This window comes from Lytechinus variegatus, chromosome 5 (genome assembly GCF_018143015.1).
Source record: "Lytechinus variegatus isolate NC3 chromosome 5, Lvar_3.0, whole genome shotgun sequence".
Classification (NCBI taxonomy): domain Eukaryota; kingdom Metazoa; phylum Echinodermata; class Echinoidea; order Temnopleuroida; family Toxopneustidae; genus Lytechinus; species Lytechinus variegatus.
This window is the reverse complement of record NC_054744.1, coordinates 39,738,940-39,752,912: the sequence shown is the minus strand read 5'-3', so window position 1 is coordinate 39,752,912 and position 13,973 is coordinate 39,738,940. Positions and strand designations below refer to the sequence as shown.

Sequence of the window (13,973 nt, the reverse complement as noted above, 5' to 3'; positions counted from 1 at the left end):
TTATGGAGTAGTTTAGGGGGGCAGAGTGGTGATTGTAATGTGAAAGAAGAGGTAGAAGATGGATGGAGAAAAAGAGAGGGAGAGAAAGGAAGGGTGAGTGAGTGAAGGGGGAGAAGAAAGGAGGTAGATTGAAGGAGAGAAGGGGAAAGGGAAGGGAGGGAAAAATGAAAGAGTTGGAGAGGGAAAGAAGGAAATAAACTGGAAGATATAAATAAAGAAATGAAAATCAATGAATGGAAAAAAAAGAAAGAAGAAAAAAAGATTAGAGATGGTCAGACAGGCAGAAAATGGGAGAAAAGGAGAGAAAATAGAAAGAAGCATAGAGAGGGAGATGAAAATGAAGAGACAGACAAGATGAATGAGAAATGAGAGATTGGAATGGAGAAAGAGAGACAGACAGAGAAGGAGAGAAAGCAAGAAAGAGAAAAATAAAATTTTCAATGAATAGAAAGGGGCATGAATAGGACGTGAATTAATTTTCTGGTCCAGATAAATTCAAAGCGCCAGAGGGCATGGGCATATTATACAAGTATCAATCCCTCGTCTTTTCACTATACATAGATGAAGAATTCATGACCAATTTGCATTATTATTCGTAGAAAGCCACAAGTCTATGATTATTTGGATTGAGGGCCCTCGTCTTCTCTCTGCTCTAGTTGGTGTTGCCACCACATGTTGTGCCATGACAAGGGATTTGAGCCTCCCTCATATCCTCTTTTTTTATTTCCTTTAATTAATTATGCCTTATTTTCAGATTAGTCTAGAATATCCATACCTTTCTCATGAAACCTCATTTGTTTTCATCAAAAATGCATTCCAATATGTACCGACAATTTGTTCAAAATGGCATGTTTTAATGTGATGAAATATTGCAATCCTGCTGTTTGACCCCCATGGGTCCCCTTTCGCAATGTCACTTCAAATATATACCTTGAATGATTCATCCGCAAATGTATTAATAACAAGCAATCATCGAGCAACCCAGTTCTATACAGAATAACCTAAATCTAAACAAGGGATGCTCGCACATTGTGCAAGTGTGAAGGATGTAAGATACAATTAATTCAATTTAATTTTTCATCCTGGATTCAAACTTGTATATTTAGAATGAAAAATGTATCTTCTGTTGATTCATTCATTAGAGAATTAAACTTCTGACTACATGGCAACAATGATGGTCTCATTTTGTCGATGAATGAGAGTAATAGTAATGGATTCAGCCTCTGGATTATATCTGTAGATATTTTTTTTTTCAATTTTCGTATCCCTGAATCATTTAGTAGTTGTAAATGCTTGTCTTCATAATAATTGCATAGGAAATGAATGCAGAATTACAAGGTTAAAACGGGGAATGTAGGCGTGCCTTGTCATATTTATTTTTGTGGTATTTTCTGCTGGCCTTACTTTCAATTATAGTAGGGTAATAGTTAGTATTCATCTTTGTTTGAAAGGGTAACAAAGTTGTAACTGATATTTGTGCAAGAAATAGAAAGAAAACTGATAAATAAGGGATTAACAAAGAATGAATGTATGAACAGCATCAAAATCATGAAATTATCTGTAATACTTTCCTCCTACAGTAAGAATCATAGGTTTGAAGTTGATTGAAAAGTATGTAGTTATGGATGAATTCAAAGTCGGTGTTGAATTTATGGGAAAGATTTCAATTTGAAACCATTCCTAATCTAAGTTATTTTCAATTATTGAAAAATTCAAGAACTCTTTTGAACCACTCGATATCTTAAATTTTTCAAACCATTTGAAATGGCCAAATGAGGTATGAAGGACGTGGATTTGAATGAAAATTGTCACTATGTCCCCAAACCTCTATTAAACCATGCTTACAAACAAGTTATATTTCAAGTAGATGTTGAATTAACTCCCCAATAAAGATAAAAAACAACTATTAAATCAAATAGATATTTAAAATCAAATATGAGAGTTGAAGAGAACATTGTAAATTATACCCTTGTACACTAACCCTCACACACACACACACACACACCCTCACCCTCTCACATAATCACACATACTCAAAGAGTTGTGAAAAGATTTAGATAAAGAGTTTAATATGGCTGGGGAAATACATGAAAAGCGAAATGAGAAAGAATATCGTTTATTCTTCATTTTTGCTCCCAAATTTTGTTGGTCATCCATTGACCACCCACACCCCATATTGTTACTTCACCAAAACAAAGGCTATCAATGCACATGTACAGGTCATCTAGAGACCAACCCCACCCCTAATCAATAGTGCACCAAAACACATGTAAGGCTTTTGATGCATAGGTCATAATGTAGGTACTGCTCCCCTTCCCCCTGCCTTCTCCCCCTTCCCCTCCTACCCCTTCCCCTACCCCTGTTCCTGCTTCCTTCCTCCTGCCCCTTCACCCTGTCCCCTGCTCCTGTTCCCTTCTTCCTTCCCCTTTCCTGTTCCTGCTCCCTTCCTTCTGCCCCTTCCCCCTGTCCCCTGCTCCTACCCCTTCCTCTTGCCCCTGCTTCTGCTCCCTTCCTCCTGCCCCTTCCCCCTATCCCCTGTTCCTACCCCTTCCACCTGCCCCTTTCCCTGCCCCTGTTCCTGCCCCTTCCCCTATCCCTGTTCCCTTCATCCTGCCCCTTCCCCTTCCCCTATTCCTGCTCCCTTCCTCCTGCCCCTTCCCACTGTCCCCTGTTCCTGCTCCCTTCCTCCTGCCCCTTCCCTGTCCCCTGCTCCTACCCTCTTCCTCCTGCCCCTTCCCCTGTTTCCTGTCCCCTTCCTTGCTCCCAAGTCACTTATACTATTTATTGCCACTGTGTGTTATTTAATTCCAATTTCATTTTATTGCAAAGAGCCATTTGACTATAAATTCTTTATGAAAAGCTCATTACGTTGAACTACTCTTCGTATTTAGCTTGTATCTTTTGCTCTTGAATTTGTTCATATTTTAAAACCAATTATACCATTTTGTGCTGGATCAGTGGTCTGTATAAAATGAGAATATGATGCTGTATTTGATCAGATCTTTCCATGCTTTGCACATGAATCGATTAATAATTGATGAATAACTCGTCAATGATACCACTTTTACTTGATAAACTGAACTTCCAAGCGCATGCCGGCACTATTTAACAAATGCAACATTAGCATTTAATGAGGCAGATGGCTGCTCCAGTTTTAGCTTAACTAATGCAATCATCAAAATTGAAGTGGGAAAAATTAATCTTTTCTTTTTTTATTTTATTTATTATCTCATTAATTAAAGCTTCTTTTATTGGTAAGTTAGGTTTTTATTGGTGAGTTTTTAGTCTGTTGCCTGCCTGTTTGTATTACTTTTCATCTTTATTTAATAGGTCATCATTAAAAAATATATGTTTATATCCTATTGGTGATAGTGTTTTTTTGTTATTTCTGTTTACATTCATGTATTTTTTATTGGAATATGTTAAGCTTCTGCAATTGTTTTTAAACATGGTGGAAAAAAGAATGGTATACTTACTTTTGATCCAGACAAATTGTGGATACTTCATAAAGTCCTAAAAGGCATGGTCACACCGCCTGAGCGTTGTTGAGAGGTCGTGGAGCGGAGAGAAAAATAATCATCACCGCTCGCTACTGTTTACCTTTTTCAATTTCGATTGTTTTTTTTTTCAATTTTTTCCCCAATTTTGAAAGCGAAATTCAACTCTTTTTCCCTACCGCTCTACGACCGTTCCAACAATGCTCGGGCGGTGTGACCAGGCCTTTAGATTTGGTAAAGATACAAATGATGCATGTTAGCACATTCATTCAGGGTCATGTCATGAATGATGAGAATATCCAATAGATACCCATGGACTTGGGAGGAAAGTCCATGACCAAGTGTGATATATCCAGGTGGCGAGTTACATGTGGAATTCATTAATTTTGTCCCTACATCCTCAAGCAGATGTGCATTATTTGTTTTATATATTTTTCCCATCCTGCTTTTGCATCATATACTGAGATTCCAACAAGCTTAAATATATGATCCGAATATGAAAAGAATATAGGTGAATTGTTTTCCTTTCTTATGTTGTTTAACATGATTGCTAATACAAATTTTCAATGATTTTTAGCACTAAAGTGTGAAATTTAAAGTTCTGGATATCTGTTTATCAAGTTATGCAAGACCAGAAAGACTTGGAATGGAGATACATGTAGTGACTCTCCATATGCATGCAGACTTCACTGGCAAAATAAAAATTCTTGATATACCTTAATAGGTACAGACAAGACAACATAGGTATTTTTTTTTGGATAGAGTATTTCATCCTTTATCCATTAAAAGCCTTCACTATATATTTTTAATTTTCTTCACATCTCTTTGTTTCTATTTTCCCATTTTCTCTCTTTTCATTCCCCATTCTTTTTTCTTTTTATCTCCTAAATGTTTCCTTTTTTTCTCCCTCCCTCTTTCTTACCCTTTTCTCCTTTTCTGTCCTAAAATGTCTCCCCTCATTTCTCTTTCACTTTATTTTTTCCACCCATATTCGTTCTCTCCGTCTTTCTCACTTTCTCTTTCATTTTTCTCTTCTAATTTTGTTTTCCTTTTTATCCGTCCCTAAACATTTCCCTTTGTTTCTCCCATCCTTTTTCCTACTCCTCTTATTTCTTTCCCAAAATATTTCCCTTCATTTCTCTCTCACTTAAATCTCCCACCCATAGTTATTCTCCCCTTCTTTCTCACCCCTCTCTTTCCCTTTCTCTCTTCTTTACTGTTTTTTTTCTTTTATCCCTCCCTAAACATGTAAATTTGTTTCTCGCTCCCTCTTTCTATTTCCCCGATTGTTTACCTTTGCTTCTCTCTCACTTTAGTTTCCCTTTATTTCTCTCTCCCACTTTCTCATCCCACTCTCTCTTTTCCTGTATGTTTGTATCTTCCTCATTTTTTCTTCTGCTGTATCTCCCCATACTGCACCCCTTTACCATCTTGTTTTTCATTATATTATTTTTTATTACAAATATTAGTTGCTTGAGAGGTATTCATATGTTAATGAAACCATATTTGGCCTTGGTTATTTCTATCCAATCATCAAATTTATGGTGAAGGATCACTTTGTTATGTTTTTGTCTCACCTGCAGCAGAGTGAGACTATAGGCGCCGCTTTTCTGACGGCGGCGGCGGTGTCAACATCAAATCTTAACCTGAGGTTAAGTTTTTGAAATGACATCATAACTTAGAAAGTATATGGACCTAGTTCATGAAACTTTGCCATAAGGTTAATCAAGTATTACTGCACATCCTATTAGAGTTTCATGTCACATGACCAAGGTCAAAGGTCATTTAGGGTCAATGAACTTAGACCGTGTTGGAGGAATCAACATCAAAATCTTAACCTGAGGTTAAGTTTTTGAAATGTCATCATAACTTAGAAAATATATGGACCTAGTTCATGAAACTTGGACATAAGGTTAATCAAGTATCACTGAACATCCTGCATGAGTTTCACATGACATGACCAAGGTCAAAGGTCATTTAGGGTCAATGAACTTTGGCCGAATGGGGGTATCTGTTGAATTCCCATCATAACTTTGAATATTTATGGATCTGATTCATGAAACTTGGACATAATAGTAATCAAGCATCACTGAACATTTTGTGCAAGTTTCAGGTCTCATGATTAAGGTCAAAGGTCATTTAGGGTCAATGAACTTTGGCCGAATCGGGGGTATCTGTTAAATTACCATCATAACTTTGAAAGTTTATTGGTCTAGTTTGTTAAACTTGGACATTAGAGTAATCAAGTATCACTGAACATCCTGTGCATTTCAGGTCACATGACCAAGGTCAAAGGTCAATGAACTTTAGCCGAATTGGGTGTATCTGTTGAATTACCATCATAACTTTAACATTTTATGGATCTGATTCATGAAACTTGTACATAAGAGTAATCAAGTATCACTGAACACCCTGTGCGAGTTTCAGGTCACATGATCAAGGTCAAAGGTCATGTAAGGTCAATGAACTTTGGCCATGTTTGTTTTTTTGTTGAATAACCATCATATCTTTGTAAGTTTATTGGTCTAGTTCATAAAAAGTGGACATAAGAGTAACCATGTATCACTGAACATCTTGTGCGAGTTAGAGTAGTTTTCAAAGTCAGCACTGCTGCTATATTGAACCGCGTGATGCAGGTGAGATGGCCAGAGGCATTCCACTTGTTAAAGATAAATAATTAAAGTGGATAAGTTTAACACTGCTATTGTTACCTGTCATCTTTTATAAACCCTTCAGCATACCTTCACAACTGAATCCAAGCATATCAAAGGTTAAAAGTACAATTATTGATTTATTATGTCAAATTACATGTAGCAAGTATTTTAGTAAGTAAAATTGTGCAATTATCTTTATGGTAGAGGTGTCACGGTTAAGTGGATTTGTTTTTATATCAATCTGATTGTTTATAGTTCAGTATATACATTTATCCTCCTACCTATGGCATTTTGTGCTTGGCAATCTTTATCTGACTGTTTAATAGAAAGTGGATACTATTACTGTTACTTCTAGTACTATACTACTACTACTACTACTACTACTACTACTACTACTACTACTACTACTACTACTACTACTACTACTACTACTACTACTACTACTACTACTGCTACTACAACTACTACTACTACTACTACTACTACTACTACTACTACTACTACTACTACTACTACTACTACTACTACTACTACTACTACTACTACTACTTCTACTACTACTACTACTACTACTACTACTACTACTACTACTTCTACTGCTACTTCTACTACTTCTGCTACTACTACTACTACTACTTCTACTGCTACTTCTACTACTTCTGCTGCTACTACTACTACTACTACTACTACTACTACTACTACTACTACTACTACTACTACTACTACTACTACTACTGCTACTACTACTACTACTACTTCTACTGCTACTACTACTACTACTACTACTACTACTGCTACTACTACTACTTCTACTGTTACTACTACTACTACTACTACTACTACTACTACTACTACTACTACTACTACTACTACTACTACTTCTACTACTACTACTACTACTACTACTACTACTACTACTACTACTACTTCTACTGCTACTTCTACTACTTCTGCTGCTACTACTACTACTACTTCTACTGCTACTTCTACTACTTCTGCTGCTACTACTACTACTACTACTACTACTACTACTACTACTACTACTACTACTACTACTACTACTACTACTACTACTGCTACTACTACTACTACTACTTCTACTGTTACTACTACTACTACTACTACTACTTTATTCTATCTCTACTTCTACTACTGCTGCTGTTGTTGCTGTTTCTTCTGAGCACTGCTGTTTTTTTCTTCTTCTTCTTCTCATTCTCCTCGTATTCCTTCTTCTCCTCTGTCTCCTTTTTCTTCTGCTCTCCCTCCTTCTCTTCTTCCCCTCCTCCTCCTTCTCCTCCTCTGTCTTTTCCACCTCCACCTCCTTCTCCTTCTCCTTGACGAGGAGAAGAGAGAGAAAGGGAAAAAGGAAGGAAGAAAAAGAAGAAGACAAGAGATAAAAAGAACCAAAATGAAGATTTAAAACTGATGAGGGGAGGAGTTTGGTAATAATGGGATTCAAATTGTTTCCGTAAACACACTAACTATACAGATTAAACAATCTATTATGTCAACCTTCTAATTTGATATTTTACCTCCATCTAATTTCTGAAACAACCCATCAATTTGGTTATGATTTTCGATTGATGACTCAGTCTCGTGTTTAAAAGGAATGAAATAAAATATTCAGGTCATCCCCCTAATAGAATCGACAGGCCTCTAACTTTCTCAGAAATGTCACTGTTGAGTTGGTTCCTAATCATAAAATTAATTTCTTGATTAGAAGATTAAACGGTTGCTTATTGCATCTTCATTGGAGTAGAAATACTCGTACAATTAGTTAAACGAGATGATTGTTTAGCCATCACCATGGTTTTTCATTGATCTCTGGTATTTGACACATGTGTCTCTGTTCTGCTTGATTTCAAAACATCTTTTAAACAAATTGAGAGTCAGTTTAACTTGATTTTTGTATGGTGTTAGTCATAGTCATTGTTTGGATTTTTTTTGCTGTATTTCATTCCACCTACATTGTAGGTTTATTCCCAAGTTAAAGTAAAGCCATACAAAGAATAACTGTATTTTTGTTTCACTGGCTCAAAAATTGTTACCTTATCACCTTTAAATGTTATTTTATTTGTTGAAAGCTTACAATTACAAGGCTAATTTATGTAGTTTCTGAAGGTTAATTTTATGCAACCCTTCATGGTTTTTGTACACTCTCATTTTTGAGGATTTAAAATAAATCCAGCTGAGCGTTTCATGAAAGGACTTGTCGGACGTTCTATCTGACAAGTCCTGTTTTTTCTGAGAGTTACCATAGTAACAATGCTTCTCAACCAATCAAAATCAAGGAAAGGTGTCAGATCTGACAACTTGTCAGAATTTTGATGAAGCCCCCCCCCCCCATCAGCTGTGAATAGTTACCAGTCGATTAATAGATTAGATTTAGGTTTAAACCTTGTTGATTTAAATATAATGTTAAAAGAATTGAATTTAAATTTTTTGATATTTAGATGTAAATCCTTAAAATTAAAAATAAATCCAATATTCTGCTTGTCACTATTCAGAGCTGATCTGGATTTATTTTAAATCCTTGAAATTTAGAGTGAACTGAAATAAATGAAGATTCACTGTGAAAAGTGACTTGCCATTCACTGGATTTAGATTTCTACCTTGAAGATTTTAACTCAAGGTTTGAAGAATTTAGTTTAAAATGTTTGAAGTCAAAGAGTAAATCTTTAAGATTAGAACTAGATCCAGAGTTCGAGTTTCTCAAAGTAACTCTAAACTTACGAACAGCTTTATTATATTGCCCCCAGGCATGAAAATTAATTTTAGACTGCTTACATTTCTTTCCACATTTTTCTTGTCTGTTTTACAGGATATGATGACGATGATGAATATCTTGATGATGATTCAGACTGATACCACAGGAGTCTTGAAAGCAATTTCTTGTGTGATGTAAATATTTATTTTTTTGTACAAAAAAACAACAGCAAACAATGAAAACAGGTTCATATAGGGTATATACATATATAATATATAGGATTTTATATGAATTATTGTTTTACAATCGTGATTCAGGTAGTGAAATATATAAGGAATGAAGTGGGCAACTTAAATGGATTGGACTGTTTTCACCAAGGTTACAACCATCTTAATCTAGATCTGCAATTATTATTTAATTATATTACGTTTATCATCATTATTAGACAAAATATGAGATTAAACACTGATCATGTGACTTGTATAAAGTATTTGAAGACTATTTGCTGTTTTTAAAAGAGCACAACTTATAAATCACCCTCCGAGACTTGACAGGATATTCGATAGTGCCTGTTTAAAAAGAGAAGTGTCACTGAATTTCTGTAGAATACCATTTAAAAGCGATGCCTCTTTGACCTTGAAAAATACCTGATCGTACCGAACAATTAATATTCTTTCCAATTATCCATTACAAATTCATAATGTACACACAATTTTCATGGACCACTGACAAAACCTTTTTTCAATAAAAATTCACTTACCTTGGATTGCAAAGGGGACAGGTCAAGAAAAAAAAACTCTTATTGCAATGCTATTTTCAGTCTGAAAATGTTTCATGATCTCTTTTCCATTCTCATAGGTTACAATATCGACTCATTCCTAGGAAAACTTCTAAAGTGCTTTTTGTAACCCTGTCACATCTTCAGGGTGATTGAAAATAGGATAATATTTTACATTCCATTTTTTCATTGAAAGTCAGATCTGTTAATTTGGGGTTTTCCACTGTTTGCACCAATTGTCATACTCCGAAAAGGTTCTTGAATGATACTAGCACTAAAACCTTTTTTTGTATAAACTTGATAAATGATTCTCTATTTTGCATTTATGAATTATTTGAGGTTTAGTGTTATATCTACTAAGATTTCTCATGCTGTCTGAGGAAAATAGACACTTTTCACACATGCATGGGAAATGATATATTTCACCTGGTAGGGAATTGAGCAGAGATGGAGAGAGAATGAAAGGAAGGTGAGAGGGAGGAATAACAAGTGATAAAAAGAAATACATAGTAATAGGGCTTGAAATCAATTTACATTTCCATGTGCATTGAAACAAGGTCATGTGACAGCCAAGATAACATGGATAACATTAAGCAATGATTCAACGAAGCAGGATTAAAACCTTTTAAATAATTCAGGAAATATTTGCGCTTGCATGTACATGATTGACCTGATCCACATTTGATGCATGAACTCAATTTTGTGCAAGGACGTTTTGAAAAAAATATGTCCTCGGTCAACCATAGCAGGAAATGTATTATCAGAGTTACTTTAGACAGATAAAGGTTGTTTCTTACTATTTTGATAATTTCAAGGTCACAATTTATATAGAATTTTGCTAATCACATAGTTACCAAATTAAGCTGATTGCCCTGAAGAATCTATGAAAACACCAAAGATTACAATTATATACAATGTTGATTTCTTAATGTGATATTCAATTGCAACTGTATTAAATTAAGAAATATTAGTAATAACTTCTGGAAAAAGACAAAATTTCCAACCATTACACCTCTTTTAATCTGAAGTCATGCACCACCAGTGCAAAAAGATTTTTTTTTTGTATGATATCAAAATATAAGACAAGTGGTATAGACTTGTAGATAACTAGTTATTTTATAATGACAAGAATATAGTATACATATATTGATAGAAATATATATGTGGAATGTTTTATTTTTGACAAGGTGCAACAAAAACAGAAGAAATATTTTGCGACAAAGTGGGCAGAGAAAATATTTAAGTAATTTTTTTTGTCGGAAGTATTTTTACTTCTGACTCAAACTGCTATCTGAAGACGAGTCCTAGTCAAATACGACTCTAAAGTTAGTCTTATGTTGACTATATAGAATGAAAACCTGCACTGTTCTAGTCCAAGCCGAGTATATTCCAGGGAATATGTAATGAGTATATGTCATATTGATTTTGTGTAACATTTTGTTCATTTAAGAAATACTTGGTTTTATTTTCATTTCGAACATGCTCCAAGTATTCAGGTTAACACTCACTTTGATGCACAACATAATAATGTGTGTATTATAGATTTACAGATATCGACTGTATTTCAAAGATGCCCTGAGGTTTTATTAAAAAGCTTGTGGCATATTTCATTTATTACAGTAGAAATAATAATTATGAAAATTGATTTTTTGGAATCCTTGAAAGGCCTGGAGCACTGTTGCATAAAAGTTACAAGTATGGTAACTACCATAGTAACACAGATCATCAGCCAATCAAAATCAAGGATTCCATGCAAGTTACCACTGGATGGCAAAGTATCCATAATGGTAAATTTTATGCAACAGGGCACAGGATAGGTCAAGATGGGTTAAAAGATTTACCGGGGACTCATAAAAAATTGAATTAGTTGGCCAGAGGAGGGCTCAAATCAACTTGTTAAATTCACTATCGTGGATGCTTATGGATAAAACAGTTTTGTTACATTTCAGCTATTGTTTAATTTTTCTTTCTTCTTTTCTATGATTCGATTTAATGTTACATGACAAAGTTTACTGAAATATATCAAATTAAAAGCATTGCATTCCGATACTTTGATAGCCATTCCACCAATATGCACTTCTTTTACTAAAAACTCTGCACTGAAGTGAGAGTATTATTTTTCCAGGAGAGACAATTCTGGAAATAAGTTGGTTTGGATTGTCATTCTGCATTTAATAGACTTTTCTTATCAAACCATTTACATATTATTTTGATATACAAACAATGTTAATCATAATGATGTTACACTGATTTTACTTGTGGTAAGTGTAGTTGTACTGATAAACAAGAAACCAAGTAATTGCACTTCTAAAACAACTATTTTTAGTGATTACATTACATGATTAAGGTAAGCTGGGCACTGCTCATATTAATACAATGTATAGTCAAGTTAGAAATACATGTACCCTAGCCAAGTACAACAAGAAAATAGATGTACAGGTAGTATTAAATATGAATGGAACTTGTCACATCCAGCTAATTTTCCAGTCTTGTAATTTTAAAGTTGCTTGTATTGAGGGTGTCACATAGATGTGACTTTAACAGTGACCTTTGCAGGCTTATTGATTAATTATGTAAACATCATTCTTAGTACATTTACACTAGAGGTTATTAATTATTACTTGGAATGTATTGATCAATGCTCATTGTTACAAACTGGAACAATTTTGTCTTTCATTACACAGTAAATCATCTAAGCATTGGATATCATAAATAACATATAAAATATAAATAAATATAGGTACATTCTATATACAACTCATTTGATCTTTCCTTCCATTTTGAACAAGATTTTATAATATTTTTTTTAAATTGAATATGCACATAGTATATATATCAATATATGATAATCAAGAAAGCAACAACACTATGTTTTTTTCACTTGTGGTGATGTTCACTATTTAAAATTAATTGTACTTCAAAGGTTATGTCTTGACCCTACCATAAAAATACTTGGCATTTATTTAGATAGATATGGACTCGATGAGGATATTGCCTTAATAAATGAACATTCAACAAACAAAATATGCAGCAATTGTCTTCTTTTCAATTTCATTTATTTATGTATTTACACTTGTTTATTTGAGGTCTGTTTCCTCAACTTATGCTATCCCCTGAGGGCGCTTAAACATATATTATGTGCTTTATATCACATTGGTACACCTTTGCAGTAGTCTAATTTGTGCACATTACAAACATTTTTGTGACACGATATCCATTGCAATTTTCTAGCACACATGAGTGTAACATGATAATGATATATCTTCAATCTGTACATTAACAATTATGAATGTCTTTTTAATTTATGTGAAAAATGCAAACATGAAAATACATGTATTTAAATCTTTCTGTGTAATGTCATTTACATTGATCATTAGTCACTTTTATTAGAAGTTAGGAACAATCCCAAGTATATCATGTATATTTACATCTCTTTACATCTGGCTCCCTCACACTTTCTTTTGTTTTGAAATATCAAATATTTCAATATCATACATTTGATATCGAATCATTTCTCTATGAATCCATAATAGTGTGCTGATGTTCCATGAGACATCAGAATTTGTGTAACGTCATTGGAGAAAAAAATTGGAAACACTACATTTAATGCAATACAAGAGAAATAGGCAGTATGTTAGGTGAGAGTGTGGTAATTGAGGCCCCAGTTAGTTTTTATCTCTCTGCTCATGTTTCCCTGTGTCCATGAGATTGATGTTTGTGTGGTATTTGAGATGGTTCTTTAGCACATAACTTAACCTCTCATAGTCACATGCCCATAGCCAGAAGGAGCACAAGCCTATATAGCAGCATGTCAAAATAAAAATTTTGAAACTAACGTTGCCACTTTAGAGAGGGGAGTACTGTAACCACCCATCTAATGTGTATTAACTTTTATTTTAGTTTAATTTGGTAAGGAATTATTGTACATGCTAGTACTGTAGTATTTAATATTCACCACTTTCTTTTTTCTGACTGGAAACCTATGAAATTAACATGCCTGTTGGGGCAAATGAGCCCCCCCCCCCTCTGGATTGAAACATATTTAACACTGTATGGTTAAAACAGTAAAATTCCACACTTGCTTATGTACACTAAAATGTCCATAACATGAAGAAACATAACTGTGGCAGTTGAAAACACAACTCAAATTTTTTTTATAGGATTAACAAAAAATTCCTTAAGTGGTGGCCTTTGGGAAAATAAGTACATACTAATCCTGTAATTGCTACTAGTATAGATGTTCAGTGCTTGTATCAAACCAACTGAAATATTTTTACCTTGAATATAGCAACACAAAAATAGTTTTTAATCAAGGGGCCTGATTTGCCACATTTCGA

At 34.2% G+C, this 13,973-nt stretch overlaps 1 protein-coding gene across 2 annotated transcripts in view; it reads left to right on the top strand.

Moving 5' to 3' along the window:
- LOC121416123 (osteoclast-stimulating factor 1-like) overlaps window positions 1-13,759 on the top strand; it is a 32,041-nt gene extending 18,282 nt beyond the window's left edge. Inside the window, exons 9-10 of one of the 2 annotated variants that reach the window (XM_041609584.1) lie at window positions 3,243-3,254; window positions 8,973-13,759. In XM_041609584.1, coding sequence (XP_041465518.1) covers window positions 3,243-3,254; window positions 8,973-9,016 — 56 coding nt within the window. In that variant the 3' untranslated portion in view covers window positions 9,017-13,759. The remainder of the gene's footprint in view (window positions 1-3,242; window positions 3,255-8,972) is intronic. The other variant, XM_041609585.1, reaches the window with a different exon arrangement.
- Window positions 13,760-13,973: the final 214 nt, after the last annotated feature.